General features: G+C 28.2%; 1 protein-coding gene across 4 annotated transcripts; it reads right to left on the bottom strand.

The window, feature by feature from the left end:
* Positions 1–395: 395 nt before the first annotated feature.
* On the bottom strand, positions 396–13,403 carry LOC100749463 (ubiquitin carboxyl-terminal hydrolase 7). 4 transcript variants are annotated; one of them, XM_012387504.3, is made up of 18 exons: positions 12,494–13,403; positions 11,331–11,429; positions 10,728–11,000; positions 10,503–10,621; positions 10,087–10,221; positions 9,618–9,812; positions 9,335–9,506; positions 9,045–9,237; positions 8,796–8,949; positions 8,451–8,645; positions 5,649–5,870; positions 5,073–5,367; positions 4,699–4,918; positions 4,457–4,624; positions 3,862–4,366; positions 3,693–3,764; positions 3,532–3,625; positions 396–3,378 (listed from the first exon to the last, which is right to left on the bottom strand). In XM_012387504.3, exons 1-18 carry the CDS (start codon positions 12,585–12,587, stop codon positions 3,254–3,256), a joined length of 3,330 nt encoding a protein of 1,109 aa, XP_012242927.1. In that variant the 5' UTR covers positions 12,588–13,403; the 3' UTR covers positions 396–3,253. The 4 variants fall into 4 exon arrangements, with proteins under 4 accessions (XP_012242927.1, XP_012242946.1, XP_012242937.1 ...); XM_012387523.3 differs by having other exon boundaries at positions 396–3,357; positions 12,494–13,402; XM_012387514.3 differs by having other exon boundaries at positions 396–3,357; positions 3,532–3,631; positions 12,494–13,402.
* Positions 13,404–14,187: the final 784 nt, after the last annotated feature.

Raw genomic sequence — 14,187 nt, forward strand, 5'->3', positions numbered from 1 at the left:
ATTAAAGGGTATTTGAAAAAGATATTGATAATATTGAATCATGAAATGATAGAAAATATCTGCATTATACGTTAATGTTACTATTAACCTATCCGCTAAATTTAATACCGCTTTTAAAAAGGAAAACAGTTTAATCATATACAATATTTATATCCAATATTTTATCTCAACAATGAATTTTTCTTGTAATGTAATTTTTTAATCAAGTATTTCGTACTAGTGTCATTATATATTTTTAAATAAGTTAATGTAATGCCGAACAATAACATTGTTCTAATATAAATATTATCTCAATCCTTAAAAAGAAAATAATATTAAAGTAAACGTACGAAGAAAAACGAATTGAAATATGTCACACTGAAATCATGTGAAGATAATCAAATAAATTCATAAAATGTTCTTTTTCTTATTTATTATCTTGTTTATGCATTCTGTATAGTCTCGTTTATTGTGTGTATTTTGCTTTTTATTTGCTTAGAAAAAAATTAGTGAAAAATTATTGATGAACTTTACAATCACAATTGAGCAGCTGCTACAATATTAGCTGTACAAAAACAGAAACAGCATTACAATTAATTACAAGCATTATATTATATATCAGAAGTGCATATTTTCGCGGATTATTTGTTACATGTAAATTTGATATTTTTTTCGTTTGCTTTTCTCTTTTTTATTATAATACAATAACTTAAATAATTCTTTTCAAATATAACTTTCATATGATTTAGTGCAAAAAATACATAGATACTATTAACATCGTCATAAGTGATATTCATACTATCTCCAACTTTAAAATCATTGTTATTGTTAGTATTCATTGAGGAACATAACAATAAAATGTATATGTATACAACTAATATGCGGAATTGATATCTATATTTAATAAAATGTGTAATTCATAGTTTCATAATGAATACATATGTTTCCAGGTAAATACATATGCCCTATTCATGACATCTTTTGATCAAAACTTTCGCTTTACTTTTGTCAGGAAAACCAGTTATGAATACTAATATTTTTACAAAAAATTAAACATTAAGTTTTTGTATATAATTTAATTAAAAGAAAAATGAAGTTTTCAATTTTTCTAATGTTTAAAAAATATGTACTTCCTTTTAGTGTCTTATCTTTACATGATTCTAATAATCTTATGAATTGAAAAAGAAATAAAAAGAAAAAGAGAACAAAGAAAGTTCATTTCAAAATCACGTAATGAAATGTGTTATTTAAGAATTTCTATCTATATTTTTTAACAGAACACATATTAAAATTATTTTCGAAAACAAAGATAAGCGACTGCAAGTTGCATGTTTATAACGAAACATTTGCAAGCATATACATGATTAAAATTACGGCTGTAGTTAGTCAAACTAGCTGTACAATCACGTTTAGGTTTACAAAATATTGCAATCTTCACAATTAGCATGTCCAGTCTTCGTAAATATTACTGCACATTGCATAAATTTCTTATGTATTATCGATTCATAGTAATTATTCGTCGATGTTGAAATACGCTCTAGAAAACATGTGACATCATGAATAATACATACTCATTGTAAGAGCTACATTTGACGTATTTCTTTAAATTATATACTCAATCGATATAAATTACCGCTCCAATTGAGCTGCAGCAATTTATTATTCTAATAGACTAACAGCTAATTAGCTCGAATTAAAATCATTAACTTGACCTATTTAAAGAGTTCTTTTAAAGTTTAAAACTCTTTCCTTTCTTTATTTTTTAATAATTGCAACAAACTACTCTCTTAGAAAAAGATTTATTTATTAAATAAATTGAATAAATTGCTCCATCTTTTTTCAACATTTAGTAACATTCTTAGGTATTGTGGAGCCATGGATTTAAACGTTTCGAAGAAAGACTATAATCACAGTTAAGAGAGGAGGAAATGTTGAATAAAAGATGATTCATAAATAATAGGAGATCTAGTAATAACATCGTGGCAAGTTATCGTGCGTAGAGTGTATGCAAAGAATAAAAAAAAAAGAACAAAGCTATGAAATAATGTTTAATAAAACAAAAACAAAGGCTTAATTAACGAAATGGTGAAAACACTTTTTTTTAAACAACAACTTTTATCTTCCAATGCATTCCATATAGTTATGCTCATAGCACAGTGAATTCAACATTCACCATATTTGATGCATTCTTTTTCAGTTTTTTGTTATTTTAATTGAAACTGCTTCATTAATATGTTAGTCTACTGCTAGATATTTGCAAAATTTCATAGAATCCCAGTAAAATATATAGGAAAAGATGTAGAGAACACACACAAAAAAGAATATACTCAAACATAAAAAGATCCAGGGTGTTTGGAAAGCAAATCGAAAATTTTATTTATGAATTATCTTGTAAATATTTTATAATAATTTTTGTTATGCAACAATTTCGTACTATTTAATTACATTCCCCTTCAATTAAAGTATAATAAGCAACGAATCTATAAACAAGATGTTAATGTTTTGCTATTTTGCGAAGAAATATGAAGAAGGTTATAAAAAGTAATTGTATGGCTGCGTTTCAAACATCCTGAATATAATATAAAACAGGAATATGTAGACAATTCTTTTGTGATAATGGGCGTTAAGTATTACATCACGTAGAACAGTACATAATGTTTCTTTGGGTCTCATTATATTCAGCTACAAAGATTTTACATGGCAGGATCAAATAACCGAGATTTAAAAAAAAAAATTATACTTTTCTAAACTAATGCGCTATATTTATAAATACCTTACTGTTTCTTGATACAAAAGCATTTTTTTATTTAGTAATAAAATATGCTTTTAAATAAATTCTTACTCTTGATAGACGTAAAAGCAGTGAAAAACAGTGCTTTCAAAAATATTTGTTAAATAACTGTCACTGAGTGACAAAATATTTACAAATTTCACAAATAGAATCCATTGTTGCAGTATAGTGGAATCAATCATCAGTATATATGATTGATCCAGCCATTACGTAAAATCCCTGTCAATTCGAAAGGGAGAACTTCCATGATGTATAAAATATCATTGCATGTTCATTACAGTCTCTTAATCCATCGTATACAAAGCGTAGATTTACCTTTTGTTAACATGATCATAATATTAAAACCGCGCACTATCTGGTTGAAGAACCGAATACATAAACGCATTTCCAACCATCCTATGTCAAACGTCGCTTTCTTACTATAGAGTCGTATAAATTATATGAATGGCTGCCTAATTTCATTTTTCTTCGTGTGATGAAAATCTAATTGTAAATTTTAATGGCCTTTTCGAGGTAGTTGATACGAGAGCGCTTTGGCGCTTTGTTGACGTGTTCTAGGCCGAGCCAAGGCCTAAGTGGCGATGTGCCTGCGTTTAAAAATGGATAAACTACAAAATTTATTTTTCATCAACGTCAATTTAAAGTTTTTACTGTAAAATTATTCGCTACTTCACCTATTTTAATATTTTCTATCAAAACTTTGACGTTTGTATTTATATGCATGTGTGAGTGTATGTATTTTTTTTTATTTGAACACTTACTTTGATTTGGATGAATACGGAAATCTGCAAGGTCCATGCAGTATTCTGGCGAGTCCATAATAAAGTGTGGTTTACCCATCGTCACCACCGCGAACTTAAACTTCAAAGTTTTTTTATGAATTCTCATAGAATATCAAATAAAATTAGATTAGGATGCCTACCTTTTCAAATTCTTTTTCTTGTACCCCCAACTTCTTCAATAGTCTTTCTTTCATCTTTGGAAAAGGCTCGCCCTGTAAACACATAAACGACGAAAATACAAACAATGTAAAATTATAAAATTAAAATATTTACTTGAAAAAACATCTTTTCATATTTTACTATACTTACATGTTTAATTTTAAAGAAAAAGGGAATACCAAATGTTGAAAAAATATCCTTGTGGAAATGGGCAACAGGAACCAACATTTCATCTTCTGCTAAATTTAACTCATCATTTGGAATTTCTTCTATCCTGTATAATTTTGTGCCAGATGTATTTAAATTATCTAAAGGTACATCTTCCCTTGGTCCAGGCGAAAGTTTACTAGAATTAATTTCTAATATCCTTAATTTTCCAGATCCGTTTTCTGATAATTCTACTTGTTTTTTAGCTTCTTCCAGCAGTGTTGCTACTGTTCCATTTTTGTTAGGATAAAGAATAATTTCCTTCTCTTCTTTAAGAGACGGACCAACCCATATACATTTGAACTGCTTTTTGTTTTCGAGTTCATTTACTCTAATACTAAGTTGCTGATAATATAACTTTTTTGCTTTAGGTTTACAATAAGAAACTAAATCTTTCAACGAACCTTCAAATGTGCATTTTAGTGGGTGACCAGGTGAATCTTTGTAGCTGCAAATGTAATGAGAAATATTTGTATATATAATATAGACGTATAAAAGTATATAAAATTGCATAGTTATATATTATATATATTCTTACGTTTGACATTTAAAGAATTGCAAAAGATAAGGATCTGTACCAAGTCTCTGTGCCACAGCTCTTGCCATTTGGTCATATGTCATTCTTAATGAAAGTTCCATTGTAAAACCAGTATCATTAGGAATTGTTTTATCACAAAATGTAACTTCCACTCTATGAAATAGGTCTCTGAAATATAACAAAAATTTTTGTATAAAGATATTTGTATAAATATCAAATTTTACAAATGTTTCTCAACTTACTTGAAGTATTCTCTACATGTTGGAAGCTCATACATTTGATTGTCACCCTCTTTTTGAAAAACAATTATATCTCCATCCATTAATTCCTCAAGAACTTTCTCTAATGGTTCTGTTAAGTTGTCTATCTTTTCTACCAAGTTTGGTTTGATTTCTTCGTAAAGAGCCAATTCTGTATCAGGTGGGAAACCGGCTCTTTCATTTAAAATTGGTATAAGTTCCTCTGCACAAAACCGTGATAACAATTATTTTCCACTGTTATGAAGATATAAATCTATTATATTTTATAATATATAAATTTGTTTCTCAATCTCTGACAATAACATTATAGCAAAAAATGAAATTAAAGAAAGGAAGTTATTTAAAATAAAACTTACGGACTTTAGCTGTGACAGGCATATAATGATGTCCGCAGTAATGAATCTTCTTATTTTTGGGATCATATAATTTAAAAAATAGCAGAACATCAGTGTCTTTATCGAAAGGTGGCAATGCTGTTAGATCAGAATCTGGAGGAACAAGTTCAACAAACACGTTCCAAACATTTGGGTTCTCTGCGCATTGGTAAATGGATTTTTGTAGGTCATTTTCTAATTCAATTGGCATTGGTCTACAAGTCTGGTTTGAACGCACATTCAACGGCCACAAACGAATTTGTTCTATTGGATATTTCTGTAGAAAAAAATCCCATAAAATTAATTATTTAGATTCTGTATCCTTCAATTTGATAAAATAGTTGTTTCACTTTTAAGTACAATTTTTTTAATCACCTACCGTGTTCGTAGATGATCACAATAATATAATATATAACCAATTAGTAGCACATATTATGAAGTCACACCAATATTTCAATATCAAATAATTAAAAATATCGATAAAATAAAATATCGATAGTAACATATTTTAATACAATATGATGAGAGTAATAGCATGAAAAATTTGTCAACACTTACCAAGCTATCACTCAGCAATTCGAGAAACTCGTGCAAGGTACACTGCTTACGTACGCGAAATACACGATACAAAGCATGCTCTGGATCATATAAGTCATTCCCTTGGTGACCGTCAAAATTATCCTCAAGAAGGACGTTGACGGTTATATACAAGTATGCTTCTGTTCTTTCCTTTCTTCGTATTTGTTCCAGCCTCTTCTCCTCTTGCAGCCTCTCCACCAGCTAGACCAACAAAATTAAAATTATCCATATATGTACTAAATTCATCTCATTGGTAATTTTTCCTCATCTGTCTTCTAAAATTTAAACTTTTAGAAAAGCAGTGTGCTAGTATCATGCTTTTGAGATTCGAGAACGAATAGTATTCGAAACATCAAAAGAATGAATTTTGTTTTGTCCTTTATATAATTTTAATTTTGTTCATCTGCCGCAATACAGACTACTAAGTCAAACAATTACACAATGAAAATTATTCAGCTGTAAATGATGGTTTCGTGTAATGTACTTCAAATTAATGCAAACAATTAGAAAGTATATAAAATACATAAAATACTAATAAATTTTTACACAGGGATGATGTTTTAAATAACTACATAATGATTTATGAAATGTACTAAATTTTTGTTTCATAGTTCTAAAAAATAAATTTCCTATTATCTTCGTTTTGTCTACTACATTTTGATTAAAATATAAAACACAATGTTATATTATATATTTCTTTGAAATCAAGAATCATACAATGTTAATAATTGATATTTGCAGATCTTAGACTATCATACCTGTGTGCTATGAATATTTACAAAAATACATGACCATCATTTATGCTAAATAATAAAAAGAATGTAATGTATAACTATAGTAGTGTGGAGATGCTTTACATATTGAATTACTGTCATGCGGATGTTTTAAATAATAATACAACTACATTTTTAACAAGTAAAAAGTAAAAATGGTAACAAATTAACTAATATGATTTTTAGTGTTTGAAATTCTCTAGTATTCAACAGTTTATTCTATATTTTTTCATTCATTTTATGTCTAAGATAAAGAGTAATATATATATATATTATATATTATATATATATATATATATATAGGTATTTTATAGTTATTATGAAATATTCACTTTGTTCATGAGGCATTGAATTTTTTCTATTTATTAATACGTAACAACAAATAAATAGATAGCATCTGTTGATGGTCATACTGACTATGAACATTGACAAAATTTAATGAATTAACGACTCGATTAATTGATTCAGACCTCATTACAAGGTTCAATATCCTAATTTTATTATTAACGTTGATTCAAAGTGTTAATTCGCGAAAATCATAGATTTAATAATATAAATCACATTTCACCTCACTCACTAAACGATCTTCATTAAATAACAAATACACCTTAGAAGACGTATTAAGGAAGTAGCAGACATTAATAAATCCTACTTATTGTTCATTTTCTCTTTTTCCCACAGCATTATCTATTTCATGAGTTATAACTCATTATTTTAAATCAGATTTTGAATAATTATCTCACTCTATTAACTAATAAGTCTTTCTTGCCTGTACTTTTGTTATAATTATTCACACATTTCAACCTATTCTGCGATATGTCTGTGCATTTGTTACCCAAAGCTTTAGAATACTACAATACAATTATTTTTTTTAGGTATAATATCATACAATATTTATTACAATAAACATTTCAAACTGATTCTAAGGCTCACCATGATAATAGCCTAATAATCAGATTTTATGCCAACCCGATTTCAATTTTTGTATAGTACCTGAAGTGCAACGCGTACATTAATTATAGCTGTTTAACCTTCAATCAACTAATATATAATTAATATAAAATTTTTAAGTAACGAGAAAAATAAATTAAAAGAATCAACAAAGATCTAATTTTTACATGACTCAATCGTCCATACAAAAAAAATCCTCTGTCAAAAAGATTAAAATACGTTCATTTGAATAAAACAAATCTCTATATAACATTAACTAATAAAAATCTATTGATAATATACATATTAGATAACTGTAATACAACATTTTATATTGATTAACTGTCATTTTCAAACCAAATATCTTTGTATATAGACATCAATTCAATATAATGTAATGAAATATTTTTTTTTCTCCTTTCTTTTTTAAATATGTAATAAATATCAGCAAAGTAATGCGCGCGTAACACTTTTAAGTCACATAAGAGTGACGTATTACATACAACATGCTGTATCTGAAAATGGACACAATGTATACAATATCAACATTTGGTGATATAACAGCCTGTAGCTGATAACGCTATAAATTTCTGGTTATTAAAAAATATTAAGAGAAATTTTATAACAAATATTTGAAAATATATATATGTATGTATAGGTGCTAAAAAAAATATTAATTTATTAAATTTAATTTGTAGATATTATTTTCTGATTAATTCACATATCCAAAATATTGAATCTATTCAAATACGTTCCTATGTTATTAAACTTATTTCATCCTTGTATATAACTTGATGTAATGTTTTATGAATTTGATGATTTTATATGTTATGAGCTAATTAGCTCAAGACATATTTAAGAAATGGGAAGTTTTATTGGAAAAGAATTCAACCAATTTGCAACTCTTTCCATCTCTTCAAAAATCATGAATATAGAGATTTGGATTTCGAGAATTTTGCGTGCACGGACGAAGAGTCGTAGTCTCTGTATGTGAGTCTTTGATTGAGTCAGTCGCGTCTTTGTCACGTTCATGGTCGCTCAACTCCTGGGAAAGCTCTCTTTGTAGGACGTTTCTGACCTCTTGAGGTATATCCTCTTCCTTGACTTCTTGTAGGACGTTTTCCAGCTCAGAGTCCCTTATGTACACCAACATATAGGCGTTCGTACAATGTTTGACAGCTATGGACATATCCTCGTCTTGACCACCATAATTGTGTTCAATAGCTTCTTGTTTCGTACACCTTGAGACGACATCATCGTCGAATTTGCACCACTGTTTCAGAATTGAGTATACACAATCAATGATATTTGCATATAATTATTTAAAATTATTTAAATAGAAAACGACATTATGTTTAAAAGAAATGCATAATTATTTCTAACTAAATTAGAATAAAATAATTAGAATAAAAAATGCACATACTTTTCCATCACCAGCTGGGTTGATAAATACAACATAATGCCCACCATGATTATCCCCACTGTGTACTAAGACTGCGTGCAATGTATAATCTGCACTTGTTGCTTCTTTATTTTGTAAATATTTGCCAAGGCTTATTTTTTCATAGAATTCAAACCTTAATGAAATTTAATATATATAGACATAAAGATCGCAAATATGAAAAAATAGATTCTATGTATTAAGATTATAATTTTTTTTGTTATTTCTTACCTATCATTAAATTTTACAGAACAATCTGTAACTGGATCATATTGAAATCGCATTAAATGTAAATGCAACACTGGTGGAAATGATGAAAAGATAACACCTTTCTCTGCCTCTTGCAATCCATTCTCCCCCGCATCATATTTATTATCACCATCCAGACTTTCAGTACTCACATAATCATTAAAAGACTCATAAACTAAAGTTAATTTTTACATAATATAAAATTTTATAAATAATAGGCAAAACATGAAATTTTTATGTATTTAATAAGAAATATTTCTTCGTATACTTACTATTTTTCTTTCCTTTTATATTTAACTGTATATCATAGAAAGTTTCAACTCTAGTTGATTTGTAATCAATATTTTTACATTTTATAAATGAGACCATTTTTCCTTCAAATAATTTTGGCACTGTACCTTCTACACATGTACCTTTCATTTTACTTTCCAACTTGTCTAAAAGCTAAAACAATTATTAGTAAAGAAAAACTCTTATCATTGATAAATAAGCTTAAAATACTACAGATTATTGTTAAGGATTTTATAAATAGTAGTAAATACATTAATTCCTTACCACTCGTAAAAATTCTTGTACATCATGTTGCATGAATGAATCCAATGTTTCCCAACCAAAGCTTTTGGTTAATTTTTTTGTACCTACTGGCTTATCAGAGAACTGTAATTCATGAAATACCCTTTGTAAAGCCAAAGCAACACTTTTGCTAGAATCATCACTTTCTGTTGGCATTTTGTAAACTGCTTTACGTAACTAGAAACATAAAGGATAAATACTTAAATATTTATATTACAATCACAAAAAGTTTAAGATCTAGAAAGTAAAGAATATTAATTAGTTTTTAGTTTAAAAAATACAACAAAATTTATTTTACTTCTGTTAATCTGATAATTTCATAATATCCATCACTATCAATGTTTCTTTAGAAATTTGTATTAACATAATATACACAGCACATACTCATACAAATAACAATTATAGTTAATATTTAAGTTTTGAAGTACTCGAAATGAATTTATTAACCTACCTGATTCGTAAAATACAAAGTTTGAAGTAAAGAGTTCATATAGCATGTAGCACCTTGATTTTTTAAGCCTACAAATCCTGTATGCTTTTTACTATCCCAGCTGACACCATGTGGAGCATCAGCCATGACATGAACCTATTTAAAAAGAATTAATGTTATAAAAATAGCTATAAACGTGTATGTTTACAGAAAATATTTACGAAACAAATGGATTGAAACTTAATATTTATATAATATTTCATAAACCTCCTCAGAGAATTAAATTATAACATAACCAGAAAATTGGAAATTTTTAAAAATTTTTGATTGAAGATAGCCTAAAATAAAAGTAATGAATAACTATAAATTTTTACATCAAATTAAACAAAATATTTCTTTATTACTCTTTGATTTAAAAAATCTAATATCACACTAACCTCAAGTGTAATAGAATCATCTTTAATAAAACCTTTATCAGGATCCAGGACATCCTGCCATGTCATAAAATGACTAAATCCCCAATCATTTTCTTTACTATAGAAGAGATGTTGAATTTCTAAAATAAGAATACAGAATCATAATATTAACTAAATTAAAAATTAAATGAAACAAAACAATCTTCAGTAAAAATAAAATATTAGTATATGAAAATATATACTAACTTCTACTAAATGGTTCCTGTCCTTCCTTACAAGAAAGTAATCGAAGATCTGCAACTGCATAACAACTCCATGATGATTCACTTTCTCCATTACATTGCAGAAAAAAACCAAGAGATTTCTGAGGAGCTCTATCTTGTGTCTGACTTGACCTTGGCATTATCATTATTTTCCATGGTAAATTACGAACGTAACATGGAGGTGACAACTGGGTTTCTTTCATTTTAGAAAGATTTTCCACTGTATAACGAAATGTTGCCTCTGATCTTGCTTCATCTAAATAAAAAGATATTGAGATTTATAATTAATGATATGCATTTAAATTTTTATAATTGCAACATTAGATTACATCTCATTATAATATTCTTATTCACCATAACTTATTATAACTTTTATAACAACTTTTAATATATGTATCTATATACCACAATTTTTAACTTCCCTTTAATTGCTAATTGAATTTAATTACTAATAAAATTTAAGTAAGCTGTCACTGTTAGCAAACATTTATGCTTTTTATTAAGATTTTAATGCTAATATTGTGTTTAATTTGTAAGAAAGGTGGTATCAATAAAATAATCTTTTTTTTTAATATTTTTCTCCTACCTTCCTCCATCTCTTGATCTTGAACTATACAAGCTAATTCTGATTCTCCGTTCATAGGACTAGTATCATTACCATCTCCTCCACCATCATTTGGTGTTTCTAGAAGGTTAAGACATCTATTACTGCAAAATTTTTAAAAGCTGCTTTTTGAAAAAAGCTTTCATAACAATTTTAGCAATAAATTAGACGGATAACATTACATTTTACAATGAATTATGCGCTGTTTTGTATATAATATATAAATTTTTGACAGTATTTTATAAACAGTACCAAAAGAATGTTGTATATTTGAGCTGTTTGAATTGTAGATTATCCACAATACTAATATATAAAAGTAAAAAATTTACTTAATGTTTTATAATAAACTTAAAAAAGTGATTTACAGAAATATCCATGTAGTAATTTATACACATAAAACTTGATGAAAAATGCTGTGTCAAATTCCAGTCATTGTGTCATAATTAGAAAACAAATGAATGTTTTCATCAAATGAAGGTCTGCTTATAACCATATATTTATAAGTTGTTAAAAAGAGTATATATACATTCAGTAACTTAACATTAAGTGTTTAAAGTATTTATATAGATATGCAGAGAAACAAAAAATAACAGTACATTTAAAATATATTTAGAATCTTACTTTTCTTTATCAAGTTAATATAATTTGCGTGATTATATACAACATACATATTATATTGGCGCGCGCGCGCGCATGTGTGTGTGTTACGTATTATACATATATATTAAATACATATCCCATTGCAATATTTTCTATAATGAAAATTTTAATAAACATCAACACATAGATTTTGATTCTTTTTGAACGTATAAACTGCATGACTATGCAACAAACCAATCAAGTAGTATAGAATCAAAACTATCCCAAATGTAGCATAATATAACACAAATTATCGAAATCATATAAATATGTCACATATTTTTAACTCTAAAACCAACATAATTTTTATCTTATATTCTAATTAACGCTATTTTTGACTAAAATACGTACATACGTAAAGAAAGTTCACTGTAAAATGTTCGTATCAACGTATAAAGTTCGAAATAATTTCCCATAACCTTCAAAGCAAAAATCAAAACATATAAAACTAATAGAAAAAACTAGAAAAATTTCAATGAAATGAAACAGATGAGGGTAACCCGTACCTCCTTCTTGTGTATCCATTTCTTCGACTTCATTGACCTGAACCGGTGCCAGGTTGAGCTGTTTAAGATTTTCCTGATCGTTAACGTGGTTCATCGCAATGCCGATATTGATGGTCGTCTTGATTGCGCCGGGAACCTCGGAGGCGGCTTCCGCCGTCGAGGTTACTTCTGAAGTTAATTTAACTGATGCAACTGCAGATGAGTTTCGAGTAAAAATGGACTGTTGTCGTTCGACGGGTTGATTATTCTCGTCAGGGACGGAAGATTTTTGCTCGAGCGAATGTTGCTGATTTAGTTGTTCGATTCCAATCGCAACCGGGCTCGCGTCACTACTACGACTCGAGAACGACGTCTTTTTGCCACTCGACGATGGTTGATATTTACTTGCGATGAGACCAATTTCTGCAGCTCTCAAGTGCCCCCGCTTTTTCGGGGGACGCCCACAGCATATATTCCACCCTTGCGAGATATCCTCGTAATTTCTACGTTGTCTCTGCTCTTGTCGCCACTATTTCTCTCCTTATTCTCGAACCTATCTTCCTCGCACTTTTCACTATGTATCACCTCGCTCTTTCTCGACCGATCCGAGGAACGGTTTCCGCACCGCGGGACCGGCGCGCTACTAATCGTCAAACTTACGTACTTCTTGCAAACCACCAATCTACTATATTTCGATCTTACTATTTCATCCAGCCTCTGGCAACGATCACCTTTACAACCAAATCTTTCGTACAGTGTTTCCAGCTTTTTAACCTGATCACTGATACACTCAGCTGATCTTTTCACGGACGAAGCAGGACGATCTGCTTCGATGATAGTCTTTCAGACCTCTTTTACGCGAAAATAAACAAAATGGCGACAAACCACACTGTTCTACTGCCTGCCTGTCTGTTCTGCATACAATTCATACAAGTCACGAAATTTTCAACGTCTTTTAGATAGCACACTCGATGCTACCTTTTGTCCTATCAACGCGGCAAATATAAATAACTACAAACCAGGGTTAGATCAATTACTTACTAAAATCCAGTCTTAGATTCAATTCTATCTGTATTTTTTGAAAAATATTATTCTATACCATTGTTCTTATATTTAAGTTTATAGTTAAGTATAGTAAATGATATATGATATAGTACATTGATACAATAAATTCTAAATAAATTATTATGAAAATAATTCATAGTCGTATGTGCTGTTTTCTGTTTATAATATTATTTATTTAATAAAATAACTCTACCAAAAAATGGATAAATATAGTGAAATATATGTTAAGAATTTCGAAAAGTTATATAATATTCAATCCATATTCAACCGATGATAAAATTTTACTTTATATTTGAAGATGAAGTTCCAGTTTACAAGATACAATGTCTTTTAATAAATTATGATTATACAAATAACTTTAGTAATTTATAATAAAATAAAATAAAATTAGTTATCATCGTCATATGTTACACTTAACAGCTTAACCTACATCTTTGTACTTTATACGACTATGTACATTTATTTATTTAATTATACAACTGCATATAACTAATTAAATCAGTTTTAACAGCTTTACAATAATATTGTTGTCTTTAGATTGACAAACATTTCTTTTCGAAAATGTAACAATTTCATATCATAAATTTTATAGATATAGGTTGGATTTATTTATTGCTGTAATTCAAAAATTACAATATTACAATTTTATA

Source organism: Bombus impatiens, unplaced genomic scaffold (assembly GCF_000188095.3).
Source record: "Bombus impatiens unplaced genomic scaffold, BIMP_2.2 scf_0033, whole genome shotgun sequence".
NCBI classification, from domain to species: Eukaryota; Metazoa; Arthropoda; class Insecta; order Hymenoptera; family Apidae; genus Bombus; species Bombus impatiens.

What these genes read in the sequence shown, in the direction of transcription:
- LOC100749463 (XM_012387499.3), bottom strand. Translation starts at nt 12,587, where the DNA reads ATGAACCACGTTAACGATCAGGAAAATCTTAAACAGCTCAACCTGGCA. An exon ending in AGATCAAGAGATGGAGGAAG is followed by an intron (nt 11,001 to 11,330) that starts GTAGGAGAAAAA and finishes CTTTTTATTTAG; the next exon opens with ATGAAGCAAGATCAGAGGCA. An exon ending in ACATGTAGAGAATACTTCAA is followed by an intron (nt 4,625 to 4,698) that starts GTAAGTTGAGAA and finishes GTTATATTTCAG; the next exon opens with AGACCTATTTCATAGAGTGG.